Source organism: Camelus bactrianus, chromosome 6 (assembly GCF_048773025.1).
Source record: "Camelus bactrianus isolate YW-2024 breed Bactrian camel chromosome 6, ASM4877302v1, whole genome shotgun sequence".
Taxonomy (NCBI): Eukaryota; Metazoa; Chordata; class Mammalia; order Artiodactyla; family Camelidae; genus Camelus; species Camelus bactrianus.
In genome coordinates this window covers 43,666,890-43,692,094 of record NC_133544.1, presented here as the reverse complement: position 1 = coordinate 43,692,094, position 25,205 = coordinate 43,666,890, and the positions used below count along the sequence as shown (strand labels likewise).

Here is a 25,205-nt window from a genome sequence, read left to right as displayed (position 1 = left end):
TTAAAACACTGGTAGTTATTTTTTGTGTTAACCTCAAAGAATTGTTACAGAGACTGCTAAAGGAAATGATGTAGTCAAAATTGGTGTTCAAAGCACATTTGGATAATGTCAGCTTGCATGTTCCCCCAAGCCTCTAACCTAAGTACAGTCAGGCCACTAAGATGTCATTTGGCACAAATATTCTATCTGTAGAATTATCAGGCCTGAAGATACTTGGTTTACTCAGGCAGATTCAGCATCCCTCACATGTTTTGTGTAAGGCCAATTGGCCCTGCCGATGAAAACAGAAAGGAGAGGGCATATACCACTCATCTCCCATAAGACATTTATTGCAAACAAAGCCCTAGAGAATAGATCATTCAGTTCAAACCCCTCATTGCATAAATTAGGAATGGACCAGAGAGATAAAATTATAGTATCTAGATAAAAGATACTGATTTTTCTAACTTCTGCTACTTTTCCTTGAGAAAATTGCTTCTCACCATTATGTTCTAGTTTACACTAAAAATCTTTAGTCTTTAAAATCTCATCATCAATTTGGTGTTTTGGGTGACTTCAAATTCAAGCTTTTGTTTTAAATGTAGATTATGGCATACAGCTTGTGCCAGTGATGAAGGAGAAGTAATTGTTTTTGGTGGGTGTGCCAATAACCTCCTTGTCCATCACAGAGCTGTAAGTACACTACCCTTTATTAAAAGACACCTCATAATATTGCTGAAACTTTCTTGTGAAGTACTTTTAATGTGTTCTTCGTATCTATTTTTCAGGCACACAGTAATGAAATACTTATATTTTCAGTTCAACCAAAATCTCTTGTAAGGTAAGTAACTTTTTACTTGGTGCTTAGATTATTTTAAATTGTTTCTTAAACACTTTAAATTAGTGCTCTTGAAAAACCAGGTTTGTGGATAATTTAAGGGGAATAACAAACCTTCATTGATAAAAACTATCCAGAGTTCCTGTGAAAATCTTTAGAACTGTATTCACTTGAAGAACTACCCCCCCAACACACACAAAAAGGTACTTTAAACAGTAAAATGAAACTATTTTTCTTTCTTTGTCCACTTTCAGGCTAAGCTTAGAAGCAGTCATTTGCTTTAAAGAAATGTTAGCCAACTCATGGAACTGCCTTCCGAAACACTTACTTCACAGTGTTAATCAGAGGTTTGGTAGTAACAACACTTCTGGATCTTAAGGCTTCATAAATAATGCCTCTGATCACTTGCATGGACAGCAATTCTGTAAACATCAAAGTGACATCATTTGTATAATTATATGCATTGTTGTAGTTTGCAGCTTTTTGGTTTTAATGTGCATGTGAATGGCCTAGAGAACCTATTTTTGTGTCTAAAGTTTACAATAAATGTATTTAACACCAGTAACTGCCTTCTGTTAAAACAGTTAATGCTTGGGCTTTTTACCCTGAAGGATGGTTATATGTTTCCTATTTAGTAACATCAAGATAGATATTATACTAATTATTACCACTATCAAAATGATGAAGTTATTGTAAGACGTTAATGTTTTTTTTTTTTCTTTTAATGGCAGGAGTAGTCTATCATGTTGTATTTACAATAGTAGGCTACATAAAAAATTTTTTTAAACATTAATTTAAAATGGAAAAATATTCTTAAGAAGACTAAGCTGGTAAAAGAAACCTTGGAAGGACCAGCAGCCATTCAGTACTTTGACCTTAATGCTTTGGTGTAGGGGCAGGGACAAATGCTCATGTTGACTAAAGACAGCTGTTGTCTAACTACTTAAAAAGTAAGTTTTGTAGCGCATAAAAGAATGGAAATAATGTATGACTTTATTCTCCATTCTGGTAGGAGACAGAAGAAAGCTAGGTCGGGAGTCTTAATAGTGGTAAGCCTAAAAGTGCCCTTATGATATTATGTAACAGGTTAAGATACTCTGTAACATGCTACTTCTATTTACTAGAGGTGGAGAATGGTACAGAGCTGAAAGAGATTACAAGGAATAAATTAAGGTGAAAAGTAAAGGTGTATAAATACATAAAAATGATCAATACCAATTTCTTCTAGATGTTATTTAAGCTGAGTCATGGAAATTATCTGTATTTAAAATCTGGTCTAATATATTTTTTGGTAAGTGTAAAAGCAGAAGGAAGTGTACTACTCCTTCAATACTTAGGGTTTCCAAGTATTTCAAGTATTCCAATACTTGGAATCTTAAATGTTTAACCACCCTCAACCCCCACCAGAAAAAGAAACCTGTGATTGGCCTGTGAGTAATCAATATATTAGACATCATGTACAGTGGACTGCCAAGAATAGTCTGAGCAGTTGCGCCACTTAACTATTTGATTTCTTTACAACATGAAATGAATACTTAATATTAACCCCCCAAATTTCAGGAAAATGTAGAATAACTACAGATGTATACAATTAGCATTTAGCCGTCCACAAATATTTTAGGAAATCCGATCATAGACAGTTTCCTCCCTATAAAACTGGAAAAAAAAAAAGAATAAAGTCCTTTTGGTGAATACAGCAAGGTAATGTTTAGTTCATTTTTAAATGTGGAAGTCTTGTTACATGATGTTTTCATCTCTGAACTTGCAAAAGGCTATAAAATTGGCTCTTCTCAAGTATTTTAGGATTTCATTTCAGCTATTTTCTTTTTACATTCAGAAGATTGGGTGCAGAAACTTTCACTTTGCCAGGAATGTTTCTTGATAAATCCGTGTCCTAAAAAAAGAGAACTGCTGAATATCCATATAGATTATGAAAGATAATCATGTTTTCTTTTATGACAACATATGTCCACTGCTTTAAAAAAAAAAAATGGCATTTCTAAAATTGTCACCTGAAATGATTTTTACTTATTTTATATTTCTTCTAGTAAGACAGCATTTTCTAATAAAGCAAGAACCTGAATAGAAAATTATAACTGCTAACATTTTAATTGCACTACCAATCTCTAGAGATTTATAGAGGACTGTTTTACCTTCACGCTGCGGAATAAGTCTTTTTCTCTTGTTGTTGCTTCTTTGGAATGCATGAAACTATTCAAGGCTGTTTTTGCAGCTGTAGATAGAAAATAGAAGAATCTATTTCTGTTCAGGCAAGAAATGCTTAAAATCTTAATTCAGAAAAAAAATTTTTTTTAAATACCTTTTCCCTTTTTCTGAACTCCAGGAGTAAGTTTCACTTTGTATCTTTAAAAAGGAATTGCATGTGTTACTAAACAGATTATTAAAAAACAATTCATCAGTCAGTACTGTGGTAGCTATTTGAGTAAACTAATGATGACTTACTTATAGTTTGCCATGGTGGTGTAGGGGGCACATATTGGAATGGCAAACAGTATTACATCTTCAGGATGTGGCTGCCCTGTTAACGAGTCAAACAGATTTTCCTAAAGAGGGAAAACAAAAACAATTATAAAAGTAATCTGTACCAGCCCTAAAAAGTGAGAAGTAAACATTGTCAAATTAATACCAACATTTTATCATTTACTGATAGACAGTCTTAGACCCTTTGAAACTAAGAAGCAGAGTTTAAGACTAATGATGTTTAAATGTATACCCTTTGTTGCTAGAAAATTTTGCCTAGCCTAATGAAAAACAATTTTCAAAATGGCAGGTGTAGATACATTTAAGAGAAAGGGAGGAAAAACTTGCTGGAGACGTTTTTGGTTGTCAAAACTGAAGGAGGGGTTGGAGGGGAAATAAGAGTACTGCTGATAAGTACTAGTGGGTAGATACATGCCAGGGATGGGACAGCTCCCCACAACAAAGAATTCTCTGTCTCACAGTGTTAACAGTGCTGAAACTGGGTACCCTAGGCTAGAAGAGCCTTCTCTGGTGCCTGTTTCTAAGGAGAAATCTTAGAGCTTCTTAAAGTTCCCCTTTGGGGGACTGCCTACAAGACTGTCCATATTTATTTAACAACATGAGTAAATTTAGATTTAGGACAAAACACTTGGCATAGTCAGTGCTTAATATATGCCACAAATTTTTCTGAATGTTTTACATATATTAGTTCCCAAAAAAAACTCTCAGTAAGGGCAATTATTATCCTCATTTTTCAGATGAGGAAATGGAGGTGCAAAGAGAAACGTTTCTAACATTGTAGTTATATGTAGTAAAACTGGGGTTCAAACTCAGATTCCTTCATTCCAGAGTTTAGTCTTGTATTAGCCTTTTACATCTTAATTAGTTAGAAGTTGTGTGTCAAATATTTTGGGAACTGGATTGCAGTCAGTGTTACAGTAGGGGCCACAATACAAAATCATACCTCATTTCCTTGTTGGTCCAAATCTTGTTCTTCCTGTTCCAAACATAAAATTTTAAAAGTCAGCTGTAACTTAAACTGAAATGCCACACCATTAAAAACTATGAGGAAAAAAACTGATAAAATTAAGACTGAATAAATTTGTTTATCTCCTATATCAGAAAACAATGCCATTCAAAGAGAAAAAGCACTGTTCTCTGAAGTTTAAAAAAAAAAAAAAGACTTCCACAGAATGTATGCTAAAGTAGTAAATGCTATTCGGACAATTGGAAGTGTTACACAAGCTTGATTATGTTTGCTGGGAGAAAGAAAATGGAGAATTCTGGTGAACAGAATTTTTATTTGCTAGTCTGTTCAATAGTGTTAGGATGAATTTTTCACATAGACAAGCTTAAGCTTAATATTCACATTAAAAAAATCTATCTGAAGATAACCTATAGGTGAAAGAACATTCATAATTAACACCCCTGAATATCTGAATCCAGAGTTTACAGAATAAATTAGGAATATGAGAATAAACAGTATAAAAGTTTGAGCACCAAAATGAGTTTTTAATATTACTAAATAACACCGTTCAGGGTAAACAGAAAACAGTAATACATTTAGGATCCCTGTGAGCATTACCTGCAGAGTGGAGCACACAATTAAAACAAAAGCTTTAATCAAATAAAGGTTCTCCATAAAACTGTTTTCTAAAGGCTTGTGGTACATTTTTTATCAGCTATCAGCACTGCCACTTTCATGCTTATATACTGCAATTTTAGTCTTTTAGGTTGTATTTCTAAGATGACTTTCCATTAAGAATAGGGTTACCACTCATGCTGATTTCAGCACTGTGGGTCCCATGTCCTGGGAATCCTGGGATGGTTAGTCACCGTATTTAAGAAGCAGAAGCCCACATGTGTGGTGGCCTTACCTTATCATCATGTGGATCATCTACAGCCAAGTCTTGTAACTCATGGGTTGTAACATCAAGGGATGGGGTTTCTTTCTTTATGCTTTCTGAAGCCCTTTGTCCACCTCTAGGTTTCTGGGGCTGTTTCTTCACTGGTTCATCCTTTATTTTACCTTTCTTCCCCTTCTTCCCTTTTTCTTCTTTGTTTGAACCTGCAGACTTTAATTCATAGAGGAAAAAACAGTGTTGTCAGTATTTTCAGTTTTGTGAATGTTTTAACAAAGTATTGAATGCAAAGCATATCACAGTGGTCTTGATGCCCCTTGAAAAACAAAAGAAAATGTTTTTAGATGTTACTTACCCCAAGCAATTTCATGATGAGTTCACGTTCTTCTTCATCTTGGTCTTTGTATTTTTCCTTCATTTTTTTCATTTTACTCTACAAAACAAAAAAAATTTGGCTGGAAGAATTCAGCAGTAAAAAAAATGTCAGCACATGTTTGTAAAGAAAAGGTGTTTCCTTAATTCTCTGTTAGAAATGCTTACTGAGTAAGGCACCGTTATAATAAACAATATGGAGGCTATAAAAACAGATAAAACTATAGTCCTCGCCCCCAAAGATTTTACCATCTGGTGGAGAAAGAAGATACATGTAAGAGTAAGGATAAATTAATGCAAAATATTTTAAATGCAAACAAGTTTATTTCTAAGATAATTTAGAGAAAGCAGACATTTCTTTCAGCTTGAGCAAGAACTGTGGGGAAATAAAGCAAAACTGAAAGATTTATAGTATCTGGGAATTCAGGAAAAGCAAGATTATAAAGACAGAACACAGTAGTAACAAGAAGTCACTGCACTCAGTTGGAGTCAGGATATACATATAGAGGGAGAACAGGAAAAAGGACAGCAAAGCTTAGCTGGATATTTATTGTAGAGGCCCTTTTAATACTCTGAATTTTATCAACTAAACTACTGTTTCTTTACTCTGGGTACACATCCAAATCACCCTAGTAGTTTTTAAAACTATAAGACATCTAGTTCACCTCCAAAGACTTTTGTCTTGACTGGTCTCAGCTAGGGCCCAAATAATAAATTTCTAAAATTTTAAACATTCCTTTAAACAGGACACAAAAAACTAACCATAAAAGATTGATAAATCAGACTTCATTAAAATTAACGAATGCTACTCATCAAAAAACACTATTATAAATAATAAAGTGAAAAAGCAAGTCTCACAACATGAAAAGGACTTGTAATACATATAACCAAGACAAGACATATATAGGATTTCAAAGAATTCCTATAAATCAATGAGAAAGCTGGACAACCCAACTTTTTAAAGGGGTACTTCAAAAAGGACATTCACTGTACATAAAAGTAATAAAAATTCTTCAGCCAAAAAAAAAAAAAAAGGATATTCATAGGTCTAACAAACATGAAAAAGTTCTCCACATCATTAGTCATCAGGGTCATCAAAGTAAAGCCAAATTACGATTTCAATATATATATACTGAATGACTTAAAAAACAAATACCAAATGTTAGTGATGATGTGGAGCAACTGGAACTCATACACTGCTTGGTGGGAAATTGGTACAAGTACTCTGGAAAACTGATAATGTCTTAAAGCCAAATGCAACACATAACGCTGTAACACAGCAATTCTACTCCTAACTATATAGGACAGAAATGCATGCTTGAGGACCTAAGAGATACAGGTCTTCAATTATCAATAATACAGCAGATATATAAACTGGCAGATTCATCAATGGAATGCTATTTATTTGGCAAAGCAAATCAACTACTGTTACATACAACAACATGGTAAGTCATGATGTTGAGTGAAAGATGCCAGACAAAAGAATATACACTGTATGATTGCTTTTTTACATGAAGTTCAAAAACAAGCAAAATAAGCTCCAGTGATTAAGCTAAGAATGCTTTTTTTTCTGGTGGAGATACTACTTAGAAAGGGGCGAGAGCCTTCTGGAGTAGCAGAAACATGAAAGTGTCTTGTTCTCAGTGGTGGTTTCACAGATACATGTGCATCTAAGAATTGAGCTAATAAACTTATGATTTGTGCATTTTACTATATGCACATTACACCCCATGAAAAACTGAAAATAAAATGAACAGTATTACCAATAAATTGAACGAAGAAATGGAAAACCCAATAAAAAGAACTTAGTTTCTTAGAAAATATAATTCAGGAAAATCAGCTTTGGAAAAAAAAAAAATCCAGAAAGCCAAAATGAACTTCAGAATTACTTTATCAAGTTAATTAAAATCTCAGTTCTTTTTTGAATGACTTCATGTTGAATTTACACATTAATATGAGGAGAGCAGATTTCTTCCCTTCCATATGTATTCCTTCACTTATTTGAAGCCCACTGGAAAAAACCCTAGGAAATTCTGACTACTGTGGATGGTGGAAAGATCATGAAACATGATCTTTATTTATTAAGATTTCAAAGGAATTTAATTTTTTTAAAGATACGCTGATACATTAGCTCACAGTGTCTTTATACCACCACGGCATTTTTAAAAAATACAGTCTATACCTATTACCTCTTCCTTCATCACCTACCTTTATAAAATATGTAAGAACTGTAACCAAAATTGCATTAATAATTGAAACAACTAAGTTAAATTATCAGTAAAGACCACCACTGCCACTTATTAGGGGAGTGTCTCTGGCAAAGCACAGTCTCCTGTTCCCTTTCTACACAACATAAGAGCTTTTGCACAGATGTATAGAAAAGAACAGTGATCTCTATGTTCCCTAAACACTCTTTTCAACTAATTTTCAAAGGAAGTTAACATAGTATTACTCTTTTGTCTATATCTTCTATTTCACTTAAACTTAAAAACTTAAACAGGAATCTCACAATTTCATTAGTGAACCATATAGTACTAAGTTGAACAGTTCACCCCAAAGTAGTAATATTACCTTTTGTCCTCGTTTCATTGGCTGCACAGCTGGGACATTTCTGCTTGTGTTCTGATGAGTTTCAATGTGCAGAGTATTTTCTTTTTCTTTGTCCTTTCCTTCTACTATTTCTAAATCCCCTGAGTCACTGGTAACCTTTTTCTTCTTCATTTCTCTAAATATAAATGAAGCAGAAACATCTAATTCTTAAAATTTCAAAATCTTAGTACCCTAAAAAAATTACACAGAACACGTTCAATACATAAAAGATTATAGCTTCTGCTTAACTTGATATCAACCAGGCTGTAGTATACAAAGAAGCAAAAGTTATCACACAAGAAAAAGCTGAAATTTTTTTTTCTCATAGATTTATCATTCTTTCTGTCATCCAGGCTCAACACACTGTGACCCCTGACTTACCCTTATTCAGTCCCTCAACAACTTGATGGCCAGGCACTGGGATTTGTAGTCTTTTTATCAACATGGCCTTGGCAGATGTTAGGTATTCAGTAAAACATTTATGGATTGGTCAGTTGCATAATTGGATTTTAAAAATAAGCAGATTAAAGAGGAAAGGGAAATTCTATTTTTCATGTGCAGTCTCTTCTATTCCCAGTGCCACTGCCCTAGTCCAGGTCCTTATCACTCACCACCCAAGACTTCCTCCATATTTCCCCCCATAATCTGTTCTACATGAACTTCCAGATTAATTTTCATTAATTGATTACCTATGTCACATTCCTATTCAAAATCTTCCAAAAGTCCTCTTCGCATCACTTTCAGGATAAGTCCAAGACACTCAGCTTGTCAGTCTAAGTCCTCCACTTTTGGTCCAATTTCATTTGGTCATCTTATAATATACCAGTTCACAAACATGAACTTCCTGCATTCTCCTCAGTCCATTTATCATTACCCTAAAGCACTATGAGTATTACTTCCAAAAACCCACCACCTCGCCTGCTCTGATCATACTAATTCTCCTTGGAGTCTTTGACCTTAACTTCATTTACCTGAGGTCCTACTATATGTTCAAGGTATAAATTTCTGATGGTATTTCCCAAAACTGGTATTTCTTACTCCTGAACTACTCTTACTACTTTCAGATAGCACTATTTATAGATTTCTGGCCCTTTCCTTAATCCAGGACTCAAAGCTTCTTGAAGGTATGGATTTTATATTTTAACTCTTTGTATCCCCAAGTCTTCCTCTTATATAAAAACTTCTGAATTTCACTACAAGCATGCCTCAGAGATACTGCAGGTTCTGTTCCAGACCACTGCAATAAAGTGAGTCATACAAATTTTTTGGTTTTTCAGTGGATATAAAGTTATGTTTACACCATACTATATTAAGTGTGCAAAGCAATTATGTTTAAAAAACACTGTACATACCTTAATTTAAAAATAGGTAAAAAATGCTAACCATCATCTGAGCCTTCAGCAAGTTGTAATTTTTTTTACAATAGTAAGAGCAAAGTTCACTGATCACAGATCACCATAACAAATATAATAATAATGAAAAAGTTTGAAATATTGTGAGAATTACCAAATTATGACCCAGAGAAATGAAGTGAGCAAATGCTGTTGGAAAAGTGGTGCTGACAGACTTGCTCGATGCAGGGTTGCCACAAACTTTCAACTTGTAATAAGAACAGTATCTGTGAAGTGCAATGAAATGAGGTGTGCCTGTATGCCTGTTTATTTCTGTCAATATTGTCCTAGAACCAGCCTATTTAATACACTGCAATTATTATTATACATATTTACGTAATAAAACGTCTGTCTCGTATTACCTGACCTACTTCACTGATTATAGTGACAGACCAGGGCCCTAAAGGAGAAAAACCCATTAGAGCTAAATATTAAAAACTAAGCAAAATTTATGCTAAATCTTGGTAACTTTAATAAGGAAGATCTTTAGAACAACCAAGTGATTTGTCATAACTGTCAATTAAAAGAAAATACATGCTTTTCAATTAAATAACAAATATATTTACCTTCTTTCTTTGGCTGACAAATGCCTCCGACTCTGCAATTTATTGTCACTCTTAAAACAAAAACAAGCAAGTCAACCAATAACATCACTACTGTTAATTTTTCAAAAACTAAAATTAAAAGTAGAAAATTATTCTATTCACTGAGAAGGACATGGTGTTCTTCATAAAACTTTGAAAAAAAAAAAAAAAAACTTTACCATATTAGAAGATTCCTCTTTTGAAGTCAATTTCTGGAGGGACCTATGAAAACAAACAGAAAGAGGATTCACTAGCCTGTAAAAGGCATTCATTTACAAAGTCCCAAAACATCCCCATATCATACTCTTAATTATTGGCAATCCTATAAATTTCCAAATTTGGTAAAATTAGAAAAAATATAATCAAATCACTCATCTCTTCACTTTTAAATACACTCTTAATAGCTGACATGTATTGAACATCAACTATGTGCCAGGCACTGCTAGATGCTTTACATGCATATAATCCTCACCAAAACCCTAGGAAGGGGGTACCATTCCATTTCACCAAGAAGCCTGAAGCTTAGACACAGAGTCACTTGCCCAAGGACATATCCTAAGACTTATTACTGGTCTGTCTGACTCCTAAGGCATTCTTAACTACTCCAATAATACAGCTTTTATAACCATGGTATTGTTTGCCTGATGATCAGTAAGACATTAAAAGACTAAAATACCTTTTTTTAAAAAATGGAATTGCTTCTCATTATTAGCACTTATAACCATTTACTTGTTACTATTTTGACCTAGTTTGGCCACTAGTTTTATATTTACTGTGTTTTTCTACCCTGGGTCCTGGGAATTTCTTTAGAGAGATCTACACCCCTATCAAATGGTGGAAAGATAGTAAGATTGTAGAACAATGAAGGATAAAAAGCACTGAAGTCAATCTTGGTATTATTTTTATAAGGATTAATTCTTCTTCATTCCCAACTTATAAAATAAAACTTAAAATTATAATTTTTTACTTACCTCTGGGATTGAAGGTGGGACAAGTCAATTGTAGTATCAGGATAATTTAATGTCTCTTCCCCTTCAGCCTTTACTTCACCAGCAGGTTCCTGATCTTTTACCATCTCCTCAGATTCTCCATCTTCAGAGCTTTCTTCCTGAATTAGTTCTTCATTTAGCTCATCACCACCACTCTGAATAGTAATATCCTCTTGGTCAATCTGAGTCACAAGTTCTACTTCCGCAGGAGTTTCATGTAGTTCTTCTTTATCTTCTTCACTGCTACTGTCACCTCCATCTGTAGAATTACCACAAGGAAAGTCAGAGTGCTACAACCACAACAAAGTTATATGATTTCCCTGAAAACTTCATATTCTATTCACTCCCTGATTCTCCAAAAGATCACCAGAGAATGTCTGATCATCCCCCCAAATCACTCTAACTTAGACAAAAGAATACTCTGTATCAAAAATTGGCTGGAATAAATGATCTCCAACATCTTTTACCACAATAAATTTCTTGGACATTGCAGCTACTTCTACAATGAAAGCTATAGCTTGTCTTCATCAGGTATTTCCAAAAAGGAGGACAGTAGAAGCAGAGCATAAATTCTGCCTGTTTTATTTTAATTTGCACATGAGAACTGAAATAAAACAAGTTATGTAACTGGTTCATGACAAGTGTTCACACTTTTGGAAAGGGAACACCATCCAGTAGTAAAATAATGATCTAGTTATCTCACCTATAAAATGGGATACCACCAACCATCTCACAGAGATGGTTGTGAGAATTCAATTACCATATACATGTCAAGAACATAGTGAAAATGAAAAAAAAAACAAACCACATACAATGGTAATTGTAAGTGAAAGAATGAAATATTACTCCTAAAAAGGAATGACTCTAGGAGATGTAAAAATAATTTAGAGTGTACACATTCCCTAGCTCCTTTAGGTAGGTAGGTAAATTTATCCCAGCAACCACAGCTGCTCTCTACTTAAAGCAAATATATTATTAAGTCAAACTAAATTTTCATGAGAAATTACACTTGTTATAAACTCATCTTTGTATCACTTCTAATTCTTAAATCCCATATATATCCGAGTCTATCTCGGTTACACATATTTATGTATTACCCATTAAATACTGAAGTTTTGTAATATAAACATGTATTCAAGAATTACTTATGGATCCAATTAAATATAATTCACTAGAATAAGTATTTTTAACATTTCCAAAGTCAAAATCCAATAAAGTAGATAGCAAGTTGGGTTTTTTGAATTTTAAGTATTCCAAAGGAGATGATCTTCTAAGTAAGAATTTAGAAGTAAAACAAACAACAGAAAACATTATAAGCTACTTTATTACAATCTGTCAACTACCTAGTTGTTCCATTTCTTCTGATATGAGTTCACTTGTGCAACTTGCCAGTGTCTCCATGTCTTCATCCTGCACTCTGACTTTTCGTTCACCCCGATGTCTCCAAACACAAGACTCATCTACCTATGGAAATATTTCTTTTCACTGGTGGAACTTTAGGTAAGAGTAACAAAAATCAGAAAAAAAAAAAAACAAAGAAGCTGAAGAGTACCTTAAAAAGGAAGCTAAACCCCATCATTAGATAGGAGGGAGGAAGGAAATTCTTTTTTCCTACAAAAGATAACATACATAAATGTTTTCAAAATCTGTTTTCTCCATTTTATGCTTGCAAGATATCTGACACAATGGTCACATTTATTCCGTCTTTTCTCTGTCATGAAGGAAAATTTCCTCTTTACAGAATTTGGCATTACGTATAGGAACAAGAATTAAGAAAGAAAAATATGACTGCTTGGTCTCATCTTCTGAGTTAGTCAGACCCTGAATAATCTATTTTTAGGAAAAGGGTCATGCTATACTTTCTTATGTTATAAATTTAAACTGAAAGTACACTGTCATCAATAAAAAATGTATATGGAGATGACATGTCAAATGCTAAATCTGCCATACTATGGCAACATTTCCCTTATTTAATAATAGAATTCACACATGAAACAGTTTCTGTTCTGAGAATATTAGAATATCAAACCTGTCTCCATAATCCAATGGCAAGTCATTACCTCTTATCATGAAGCTTCCTGTTGTCAAATATTCTCCAGTTGGTGCTGTTTTAGACACCTGAGGAACACAATACATTATATTCTTATTTTAAGAAATGTTTTTTAAACTTTCATTTGAAAAAATGAGGTCAGATTGAAGTAAACACCACTGTGTCCTGAAAAGTTTATAATTTAGTAAAAACTCTTAACACTGAAGGAATAGATATCTCTTCAATGATAAGATATACCTTTGGCAGTAATAAAGAAAAGAAATAACGAAGGATACACTATAGCAATCATTTCAAATGCCATGGACTAAAGCCACACATTTCCTCTAGTGTGAGATGTAATTAGAAAAATAAGGATAGTTTAATAAGCTTATCATAAAGACATAAAACTGTATTTTCTGTATTTATTAAATAAAATCTTTTTGAGATTTTTTTTTTGGTAATAAAATAACCTTTCAGTTTAGTAAATAAAGGTAATGGCGCATATATATATTTTTTAACTTATTTTTTTTAATTTAAGTATAGTCAGTTTACAGTTACAGTGTCTATTTCTGGTGTACAGCACACTGCTTCAGTCATATATGAATATACATATATTCATTTTCATATTCTTTTTCACCATGAACTACTACAAGATATCGAATATAGTTCCCTGTGCTATACAGTATAAACTTATCTATTTTATATATACCAGTTAGTATCTGCAAATCTTGAACTCCCAACTTACCCCTTCCCATCCCCTTCCCAATGGCATATTTTTAAAAATATATTCTAATCTGGCAAAATAGGAAGTGAGTAATATAATTTCATAATTTAAAAAAATTACACACCTGTGAAACACCAAAATCTAAGTATCTTTACTAGTAACAGTTACGCTAGGTGTTAAAAGCACACTAAAAAAATGTATTCATAAAAGAATTAAAGCTACTTTTACAATAGTACTGAGGCAGAAAATATAATCCCAGAAGTGATATTAATTTCGTAAGGACACAATATCACAGCATAGCAGAAGATAAAAAATATAAACAGATATAAAATCAACTCTTTTTATCTTGCTGTATAGCTTTAGACCTTATAAAAGTATACCACTATCAATTATAATTCTTTAAAGTGTGAAATGAATAGCAATGTGAAGTCAAATATGGAAATGAAGTGTCATCCAAAAAATAGCATTAACCCCAAAGAAGGACAATTACTAAAATCAAGTGAATAAAAGAACCCACTGGATATGCCTATTTTATAGGAAGGGCCAAAGAGAATTCAGAAAAGTCCAACAAAGATGAATAGGAGAAAGATTTTTTAGGTCAGTATCCCAATCATAATTGGAACAGTCTTCATCCCAAATAACTGCATAGATCATTCTCTCTCCCCTTAGGTCTCTGCTCAAATCTTAACTTCCTAGAAAGGACTTCCCTGACACCATATTCAAAATGGTAGCCCCTATCACTCTCTACCTCCTTACTCTTGCTTTAAAGCAAACTTTATAGCATTTTTTACTTGCCATTATATATGTATTTTTCTTCACCACCAAAATGTCAACTCCATCAAGGTACTTTGCCTTGTTCAATTCTATACCCTCATATTTGGAACAGTCGGTCTTAATAAATTAAGAAAATGGATCACAGCCCTTATTACCTGATGATGGTACACCCACCAAGCACTAGTGATAACTCGTGCATCCCAAGCAGCACTGTAGCAAAGTGCCATCGTGCCAGCTTCAGTCAAGGTCCGAGGGGGAATCGGTTCTCCTGTAAGAACAATACTACGATGCTTCAGTACCAAAGTACAGACTTTCTACAGCAAGATATGAAAACCACATGCAGCATGACAGGTGTAATTCTCTTATATTTTAAATAATAATGCCACATTTTACTTTCAATATTATAAACAGTTACTATTTTTATTAAAAATGTACTTACATAGCTGGCTTTTAAATGGCCTAATAAAACAAGACAGAGAAGAAATATCCTCTTGCTTATATCAGTAATTCTAACTTCATTCCAGAAAGAATAATTTAGAAAAACCTATTTAAAGTTTGAAGACTTCCAGAATTATTATATATTGCCAAATATTCAAAAAGCATTTTAACATATCTCTGCAGTAAGAATTCAAATATTTTTAAATAGGGATATAATTCACATACCATAAAATTCACTCTTTTAAAGTGTACAATTCAGTGGGCTTTAGTATATTTATAAAGCTATGCAACCTTACCATTAATTCCAGAACATTTTCATTATCCCCAAAAGAAATCCTGTATCTGTTAATAGTCACTTTTCATTCTCCCAGCCACTGGCCATCACTAATCTACTTTCTGTCTCTATGGACTTGCCTATTTTAGAATTTCACATAAATGGAATTTTATGTACTTGTCGTCTTTGGTTTGTTTTCAGGGTTCATCCACGTTACAGCATGTATCAGTACCTCCTTTAAGTCTGAATAATATTCTATTAATGGATACAGCCCATTTTATTTATTAATCAATTGATGGACATATAGGTTATTTCCATTTCTTGGCTATTATAAACAATGCTGTTATGAATATTGCAAACCAATTATCTTGGGTATATACCTAGCAGTGAAACTGCTGGGTCACATGGTAAATTCTATGTTTAACTGTCAAACTATTTCCCATAGCAGCTGTATAATTTTCCATTCCTACCAGTATAAAAGGGTACCAATCTCTCCACAACCTCAACAACACTTGTTATTGTCTACTTTTTCATTGTAACTATTCTTGTGAGTGTGAAGTGGTATCTCATTGTGGTTTTGATTTGCATTTCCCTAATGATGAATGATGCTGAGCATCTTATCATGTGCTTGTTAGCCATTTGTATACCTTTGGAGAAATAGCTATTTGACATTTAAAAATTTTTGTTCATTTTAAAATTGCCTTTCTATTGTTGAGTCTAAAGAGTTCTAGAATTTTTTTGATACTGGTCTTTATCAGATAAATGATTTGTAAATATTTTCTCCCATTCTGTGGATTGTCTTTTCACTTTCTTGATAGAGTTCTTTGAATTAAGGTTTTAATTTTGATTAAGTCCAATTTATCTGTTTCTTCTATGGTTGCTTATGCTTGTGTGTCATATCTAAAAAATGACTTCCTGATCCAAGATTATTAAGATTTCATACCTTATTATTTTCTAACAGTTTTATAGTTTTAGCTCTTAAGTTTAGGTCTTTGATGTATTTGAGTTAATTTTATAAATGGTTTGAAGTAGGGGTCTAATGTCATTCTTTGGCACATGGATATTAGTTGCCCCAGCCCTATTTGTTGAAAAGATTATTCTATACCATTGAATGGTCTTGGCACCCTCACTGAAAGTCAACTGACCATAAACAAGGAATCTCAAGTCTCTCTATTGATCTGTCAGTCCATCCTTATACCAATACCACACTGTCTTGATTACTGTTGCTTTGAAGGAGGCTTTGAAACCAGGAAATGTGAGTCCTCCAATTTTGTTTTCCATTTTCAAGAATGATTTGGCTAATCTGGGTCCTCTGCATTTCCACATGAATTTTAGGATCAGCTTTGTCCATCTCTGCAAAAAAAAGGCAGCTGGAATTTTGAGAGGGATTGCATCAAATCTGTAGATTAATGTGGGAAATGCTGCCGTCAGAACAGTATTAAGACTTCCAATTCATAAACACTGGATGTCTTCCTATTTATTTAGGTCTTCTTTAATTTCTTTCAATGATGTTTTGTAGTTTGGTGTGTATGTCTTGCATTTCTTCATGGTAAAGTTTTTACTAAGTATTTTATTCTTTTGTAATGCTATTATAAGTGGATATTTTATAAATTTCCTTATAGTATTATTCATTTAGTAATATAGTGTATAAAATGTACTGACTTTTAATATACTGACTATATATCCTGGACAATGATGAACTTTTTTATTAACTAATAGTTTTTGGTGGATTTCTTAAGGTTTTTAATATATAAGATCATGTCATCTGTAAACAGAGATAGTTTTATTTATTCCTTACCAATTTTGATATTTTTAACTTCTTTTTATTGCCTAATGGCCTACTTAGACTCTCCATACAATGTTGAATAGAAGTGAGAAGAACAAATGCACTTATCTTGTTCCTGATCTTAGGGGGAAAGCTTTCAGTTTTTCACCATTAAGCACGATTTTTAGCTTTCATAGATGTTCTTCACCAAGATGAGTAAGTTTCCATCTCTTCTTAGTCTGTTAAGTGTTTTTTTTTTTTTATCACAAATGGGTACTGGATTACTGCTGGAGGCCTTTTCTACGTCAATTAAGATCATCATATGGTTTTTTTTATTCTACTAATATACTGTATTATATTAATTTTCATATTTTAAGCCAATGTTGCACTCCTAGGAATAAATCCCACTTTGTCATGTATATAATCCTTGTAATATGTTGCTGGATTGTTTTCTAATATTTCGTTGAGGATTTTTGTGTCTATATTCATAAATGATATTGGTCTGTAGCTTTGTTTCCTTGTAATGTCTTTGTCTGGTTTTGTTATTAGGGTAACACTGACCTTATAGAATGAGTTATAAAGTGTTGCTGTCTCTTCTATTTTTATAAGAGTTTTTGCAAGATTGATATTCAGTCGTCTGTAAAAGTTTTGTAGGTTGGTCTAGCTAAAGCTTTATCAATTTTGTCAATCTTTTCAAAGAACTATCTTTGGTTTTGTTGTTTTTCTCTACTGTCTTTCTATTCTCTATTTTGTTTATTTCCATTCTAATCTTTACTGTTTCCTTCCTTTCCTTATTATAGGTTATTTGCTTTTCTTTTCCTAAATCTTAGTGTGTACAGTTTGTTACTGATTTGAGATCATCCCTCTTTTTTATTACAGATAGTATAGCTATAAACTTCTCTCTGAGCACTACTTTAGCTGCATCTCATAAGTTTTGATAAATTTTGTTTTCATTTTATTCATCTCAAAGTATTTTCTAAAATGCCCTGTGCTTCCTCTTTGATGCTCTGGTTATTTATGTATTATTTATTTCCACACATTTGTGAATTTTCTGAATTTTCTTCTATGAGTGATTTCTAATTTCACTTCATTGTGGTCAAAAACCTACTTTGTACAATTTCAATAGTTTTAAATTAACTGTGACTTATTTTATGGATTATCATACATGTTCCATGTGTACTTGAGAAGAATGAGTAATCTAGTGTTGTGGGGTATACTAAACATATATGTTAGATCTAGGTAACTCAAGAGTGTTGTTCAAGTCTTTTATTTCCTTGTTGATTTTACATCTAGGTTATTCTATCCATGACTGAAAGTTAGGTATTGATGTCCTAAACTGTTATTATTAACTTATTTCTCCCTTCAATTCTGTCAGACTTTTACTTCATGTATTCTAGGGCTCTGTTTTTGGGTGCACATGTGTTTATATTTGTTACATCTTATTGATGGATGGACACTTTTATCATTATAAAGTGTCCTTTATCTCTATTTAATGATTTTTCTCTTTTACTAAAAATATTTTAAAGAAAAAAAGAAAGCTCTGAATAATAGAAAGAAATATATTACCTGTTGGATTCTTTATTACACAGCTAGTTGCTCCATGAAGGTCAGCATGTACATAAATGTCCCCTTTAAAACAAAAAAGAAATAATACTTTAAGCCCTGCTTCTTTAAGTTGAAAATTTTAATTTATTTATTGTTTAACATGTTCAAAATCTAAAAGGGATAGAAGACATATAAAGAAAAGTCCATTTCCCACTCCTGGGAGACCTCTCACAGGCCTCCTTAGAGGAAAGCAATGCTAAATACGGCAGATTACAAAAATGGTCACAGTTCTCCCTCCCTCCATCCACACCTCTTTGTTTTATGACTATGAAGCTTCTCCTATCAAGACGTGGAGTCCACTTCCCTGTCCTTCAAATCTGGGCCTGTCCCATGACCTGCCTTGGCCAGTAGAATATGGCATATGTGACCAAATCCCAGCTTCAAGCCTAGGCCTCGAGAGGCCTTGTATGCTTCCTCTCTTTCTCTAAGAAATTTCCTGAGTTACAAGCAAGCCCAGGCTAGCCTGCTAATGGGTAAGAGACACATGGAGATGAATGACCCTAGCAACCGCAAAGGTCCTAAGGACCACAGATGGTAGACATATGTGACAATCAGGAGGCCAGACTGAGGGGAAGTAAGAAATGAGTCTAGAGGAGAAGTCAAGGAACTTGTAAGCCACAATGAGGACTCCTAGTTTTATTCTGAAGTGTGTAATAGCAACAAATGAATAAATGAGCAAACAGATGAATGCAGGAATGAATGGTCAACCAGGGAAAAGTAAAGTGCATGGTTCCTAAAAGGAAAAATGAGCAGCCATTGCTTGCCATGAACAGTTCATCTGGGATTTGAAACTCAACAAAGAGCAAAGCTCTTACAGTTCCATGAAAGGCTCAGCTCACAATGAACAGAGCTAGAGAAGACAGAGACCAAGCCCTAGGTCCCATGTAACCTGATCCCTGTTGCTTTCTTTCCTTTGTTTGTTTGGGTTTTTTCTTCTTTTTTTTGGTTAAGTTTTTTTGGGTTTTCTGTTTGTTTTTTTTATCGAGGTACGGGGGATTGAATCCAGGACCTCATGCGTGTGAAGCATGTGCTCTAGCACTGAACTATGTCTGCCCCCCATCCCCTCTGTTGCTTTCTTTCCTGGTTCTGGGTCCTCAGTGGACATCAGATTAGCTTTGATACTGATTACCGATTTCTGATACCCACACTGAAGGTGCAGCCACAGTAAGTGGTGGTTATCAGCAAACAAGAACAAATGAGAGGCCTTACAACACAGGGTTTACGTCCTATTTCTAAAAGCGGAAAAAGGTTACAAACTTTAACATTGAAAAATTAACCTTTAAAAAATTTGTTCTACAATGACTTTGAAGGATTGAAAGCTATTTTGTTAATGTAGTAGAAAATTAAAAGTCTAATACTGCAGATTAGCTCAGTATTACTACTTTAGGAATATTCACTTAAAATGAGAATTAAGTGTCAAAGCACATATTCAACAAACGTTTCATAAACCATCAAACTCTACCAATTAAGTCTATCAAATGAGTACAAGACAATAATCTCCACCTAATATTGAGATAACTGATCCGATTACTTAAGAAAAATTCTCTAGAATTTTAATCTTTTACCTACCTGGTGTCAAGTATCTTTTCACAATTATTTCATTTTGTTGCTGATCTCGTCCACCAATAATTAGATAGTTCTCTGAGCTAATGAACCAGAGAAATTTCTCAAACCTACCAGATTGAAAGAAAAAAAAAGTTAACGTTTCTTTCCCTTCATAGTTGCCTGAATTCATACCCTTTTAACAAACAAAATAAAACAGGAAGCTGTCCTACCTGTGTACATTAAGACAATTTGATGGCTTAGTTTCTTTTTTTAAGACATCAAGCTGAATTTTATTGAAAACTTGTAATACAAATTGCCCTAGAATATTCTTAAAACAGTCTTAGCAGAAAGCAATTAAATTTTGTGTTTAAAAAAAAAAAAAGTTCTTGGGGGAAGCGCATAGCTCAAGTGGTTGAACACATGCTCAGCAACCAAGAGGTCCCCAGTTCAATCCCTGGTACCTCCTCCAAGTGGAAATTAATGAAGAAACTTAATTACCTCCCCCTCAGAAAAAAAAAAGTTCTCTCTTTATCTACCCCCCATATAGACAGCCTTCTTAGACTAAAAGATAAAACAATGAACTACAAAAAGCAAAAGCATAAAGTGTCACAAGTTCCCTAGGTTTAGCTTTCTTTCAGTGCAGCACTGGACAGGCTTTGAGATTGCTGGTAAGAAAGAAAAGTTGTTTTGCCAATCTATCCTTGATGAATCAATTGAATGTTTACATATATGATATTCTTTACACATTAAAAAAAATACTAAACACCAAAAATTGCTGTCAGAAGTGTAAATTATAATTTTTCTCAAGAAACAAATTAAATTTGGGTTTTCATGATTCACATATACCATGATAAAAAATAAAGAATGTATATCTGTATGACACTTAGAAAATTACATGCAATAGAGATGAACATAAATATTTTCTATGTTACCTATGACTAGCAAGATAATTTTTTATAATTTAATCTATGTTTTAAAAACTTCTGGTTAAAAATGATAGATTGAGCACAGGCATTAAACTAAACTCCCTCATATTCCCCAGTATGTAACAGTAAAAGGATTTTATTCCTATTTTCTAGTATGATTTTTTTAATTGAATAATACATACATGTGGTTCAAATAAATTTTTCATTATATAAAAAAGTATAGTGAGATCCTACATCTCTTCAGTTCTCACCGCTATTACCAAACAGGAGGCCATTAGCTCCCTGTGTATCCCTGTTCAGAGTTTCTTTATACATACAAAAGCTAAAATAAACTGCTTATTCCAAATCCTTTCTCTTTTTTAGACACAGCACGCATTGTTCTGTGTATTTTCTTTTTTCACTTAAAAATTCATTTTCCTCATTGCTGAATGATGTACTAATTTAACCACTTCCCTATTGATGGTAAAGAGGTTTGTAGAAAGACATAAACCCACAAAGAAAAAGAGAGTGAGAAAGATAAATCAAGGATGTATTTTGTAGTTATGCATTCCTTTGCTAGGATAACTAGCAGGCCATTTTAAAAAAAAGCCAACCAATCAGAAGAAAGCAATAACGAAGACAAAAAAGAATAGAGAACAAAGGAGACATATAGAAAGCAAACAGTAAGATGGGTATATTTAAACTCAAATATATCAGCAATTACATTAAATGTATATGTAGTCAATTCCCCAGATAAAATGCAAAGACTGTCAGACTAGAAAACAATAATGATATATACTCCTTTAAAATATAAAGATATAAAAACTTTGAAATATAATGATGGGAAAAGATATACCATGCAAACATTGACCAAAAAGACGTTTATACAGTTTTAACATCTCACACAGATTGGAAAAAAACAGATGTAAGTAAAAAGGACATTTCACTAAAGTTAATAAAAGGCTCAATTCACCAGTAAGTTATAACAGCGCTTTATTTGTATCACCTAATTACATAGCCTCATTTATATAAAGCAAAAATGCAGAAGTAAAAGGAGAAACAGACAATCTGTAAGTGTGTGATATTTAACACATCTCTCTCAGTAACTCGGTAAACAATCATTAAAAAGACAATTAGTAAAGATGCCAAAGGTTTGAACAACATGATTAATAAACAGGACCTGATATTTAGAGAAATGCACTCAATAACTGTAGAAAAGACATTTTTTTCAACTATACATGAAACATTTATAAATAAAACTGTCCATAAATAGACTGGGCCATAAAACAAGTTTCAACAACAAACACCAAATGACTAAGATAATTCAGAATACTAGCTCTGACTATTATGCAAATTAAGCTAAAAATAAGTAACAAAAAATAAATAAAAACCCTCATGTGTTCGGAAAGCAATACATATACTTCTAAATAATGCACAGGTGAAGAAATCACAATGAAAATTAGAATATACCTTCACGTGAAAAATACTAAAAATACTAAATAACAAAACCTTTTAGATGCAGTAAAAGCCATGCTGAGGGAGATTTATTGCCTTAAATACATTAGAAAAAAGGCTGGGAGGAAAAACAATCAGTGAATTAAATTTCCATCTCAGGAAATCAGGAAATGCAAATAAACTCCAAAGAATAGTAGAAGGATGAAAATAATTACTAAAATAGAGAATACATATATAATAGAGATCAACAGCCAAAAACTGGTTCTTTAACAATATTAATATGCCTGAAAATCTTCTGGTTAGACTAATCAAGAAAGAGCAGGCACAAGTAACTCTTGAATGAAAAGAGAGAAGTCATTAAAGATTTCAGATGTTAAAAAGTTAACTGGAATATTATATAAACTTTCTGGTAATAAATTTCAAACTTTGGACAAAATAGACAAAGTCTTAGGAAAACACTGCTAGCCAAAACAAGAAAATCTGAGTCCTTTTATCTACTTAAGAATTTGAATCTGTAATGTAAAAGTTTCCCATAAAGAAAGCTCCAAGACTACGGAGCTTCACGGGTAACTTCCATCAACATTTAAGGACAAATGATAAAGGAACACTTCCCAATTTGTTTTTATGAGATAATATAACCTTGTACCAACAGCTAACAAAAACATTACAAGAAATAAGAATTATAGGTCAATCAATATTCATCGATAAAGATGTTAGAGACAGAGAAAAAAAAGAAAAACAGAACAAAATTTTGAAAAGCTAGAAAATAAATGGACAAGTGAGCAGACTTTCAAGAAGCTGAATCCTGAGTTGATGGTGCAAAAAGCCAAGAAACAAATCAATTTACATTGTATAATCCATAAAAAGAACAAGGTACTACTAGAAACAGGGTTTAAGATGGGGTTAAAAAGAAGAGTGGCTAAAAATCTGATCAAGAAGTAGTAGCTTCCCTAAATCTTCTTTCCAGTTCCGAACATGGTGGTAACTGCCCCATCCACACCCTAACAGAGCCAGAAGTTAATTCTCTGAAAAGGGTACAAAGAGGATCTTTGGACTAGGAGAAATGTATCCCAGTTTTAAGTAGGGGTAATATATGTAAAATAGGGCAGTTAAGTAAATGAATGAAATACTGGATACTAAGACTCTCCAGTTTATTATTTCCACTGGGCTTCCAAATGGTGACAGCCTGGTTTCACTTTACAAGTAGGAGAGAAAAAGAAGCTTTTCTGGGAAATGAGATCAGCCAAAGAGGAATGAAATAAGACAATTACTAACTTCAGGGAAGATAAAACGCTGAGCAGGGAAGGAAAAGAAAACAGAGTACTGTATGATACAGCTGTGACTACAATTTAAATATTCATAATAATGTTAATGCAAATATCAGTCTTGACAAAATTATGCTCTAAATATGAAGCTAGGTGATGTGTGTGTATGTAATGAAGTACAAATGGAAAGAATAAAATCCTCATCTTTCCATAGTGGAAAGTCACGAAGCAGTAATGTATTACTAACAGAACTGGAGGTACATACCAAAGGAATCAGCTGAAAGAGCTAAAAGTTTCCTTGAGAGACAAGGCAATAGGAGTAGGCACTAAAAAATTGCAGGGCTACTGGTTTTTGTAATAAGCTTTGTAAAACTGCTTGATTTTCTAAACAATGTGCATGTATAATTTTGATAAAAACAAAAACTGTTTTAAGAAGGTAGAACACTTACCAATACACTTTTCTTGCTTTTTGAATAGAGGTAACTGTTTGGACTTCTTTTAAGGTCTGCTTTGTTTTCTTTTCTGCTGATTTGAATGCCTACTTATAAGAAAAGAGTTTTTAAATAATTTGTTGAAAATTTATTTAAATAACACCAATTAAATGACAGAGCAAGAAATAGTTTAACTGTCACAAAATGGCACTATCTATATACACACATTTATCTATACACACATGAAAGTAATGAAATGACAGAATTTTGCCTTAAATATTAAGATAATGTAAGTCAAAGGTTTACTGTATACAAATATTTGCTCAAGACCTACAAATGAAAAAGAGCATCATCTGTTTATCAGATACTGCGTGCAACCATGTAATAAGTTCTGGTGTAGATGCCAGAGACACAACAGTGAACAAGACAAAGTCCCTACACCAACCCCACTGGAGTCTGGGAGAAGAGACATGTATAAAACACAGAATTATTCAAATAAACATGGTAAGTGCTTCAAAGGATGCTATGGGAGTATGACAAGGGAACCTAACGTATAACTGATTGTGGTTAAAGAAGGTATTTCTGAGGAAGTGTCATTTAGACTGAAGCCTGAAGGATTAAGGGAATTATCAAGGCAAAGAATAGGAATAAGAGCACTGTAAGCAGAAAGAAAAGGCCAGCTTGACCAGCAAGTAAATTCACAGGGTAAAGTGTCAAGAAATGAGGTTGGAGAAGTAGACAGAGAGCTAAGTCATGAAGGCCTCTCACTTAACAGATAGTAGTGACTACATTCCAGGCAATATTCTAGGGATTGGGATATAACAATGAACAAAACAGATAAAGATCCTACTTTCATGCAATCTGCATTCTAGAGGGAAGACAGATAGACCTATGTTGGGACAGGTGTTCT

At 33.2% G+C, this 25,205-nt stretch overlaps 2 protein-coding genes across 3 annotated transcripts in view; one reads left to right on the top strand and one right to left on the bottom strand.

The window, feature by feature from the left end:
• The window catches only part of KLHDC2 (kelch domain containing 2), a 55,394-nt gene that overhangs the window by 9,849 nt on the left and 20,340 nt on the right, over nt 1-25,205 (top strand). Inside the window, exons 11-13 of one of the 2 annotated variants that reach the window (XM_074365575.1) lie at nt 585-672; nt 768-820; nt 1,072-1,378. In XM_074365575.1, coding sequence (XP_074221676.1) covers nt 585-672; nt 768-820; nt 1,072-1,195 — 265 coding nt within the window. In that variant the 3' untranslated portion in view covers nt 1,196-1,378. Of the gene's footprint in view, nt 1-584; nt 673-767; nt 821-1,071; nt 1,379-25,205 lie in introns of those variants that run through there. The other variant, XM_074365576.1, reaches the window with a different exon arrangement.
• Nucleotides 303-25,205, bottom strand: part of NEMF (nuclear export mediator factor) — a 46,177-nt gene continuing 21,274 nt past the window's right edge. Inside the window, exons 16-33 of the mRNA XM_010966996.3 lie at nt 24,314-24,402; nt 20,264-20,367; nt 18,656-18,718; nt 14,768-14,880; nt 13,146-13,203; nt 12,638-12,696; nt 12,429-12,549; nt 11,068-11,344; nt 10,276-10,318; nt 10,079-10,128; nt 8,104-8,257; nt 5,516-5,593; nt 5,176-5,373; nt 4,263-4,295; nt 3,281-3,381; nt 3,138-3,181; nt 2,971-3,050; nt 303-2,711 (exon numbers count right to left, since the gene is read on the bottom strand). Of these exons, the coding sequence (XP_010965298.1) occupies nt 2,634-2,711; nt 2,971-3,050; nt 3,138-3,181; nt 3,281-3,381; nt 4,263-4,295; nt 5,176-5,373; nt 5,516-5,593; nt 8,104-8,257; nt 10,079-10,128; nt 10,276-10,318; nt 11,068-11,344; nt 12,429-12,549; nt 12,638-12,696; nt 13,146-13,203; nt 14,768-14,880; nt 18,656-18,718; nt 20,264-20,367; nt 24,314-24,402 (1,743 nt within the window). The 3' untranslated portion in view covers nt 303-2,633. The remainder of the gene's footprint in view (nt 2,712-2,970; nt 3,051-3,137; nt 3,182-3,280; nt 3,382-4,262; nt 4,296-5,175; nt 5,374-5,515; nt 5,594-8,103; nt 8,258-10,078; nt 10,129-10,275; nt 10,319-11,067; nt 11,345-12,428; nt 12,550-12,637; nt 12,697-13,145; nt 13,204-14,767; nt 14,881-18,655; nt 18,719-20,263; nt 20,368-24,313; nt 24,403-25,205) is intronic.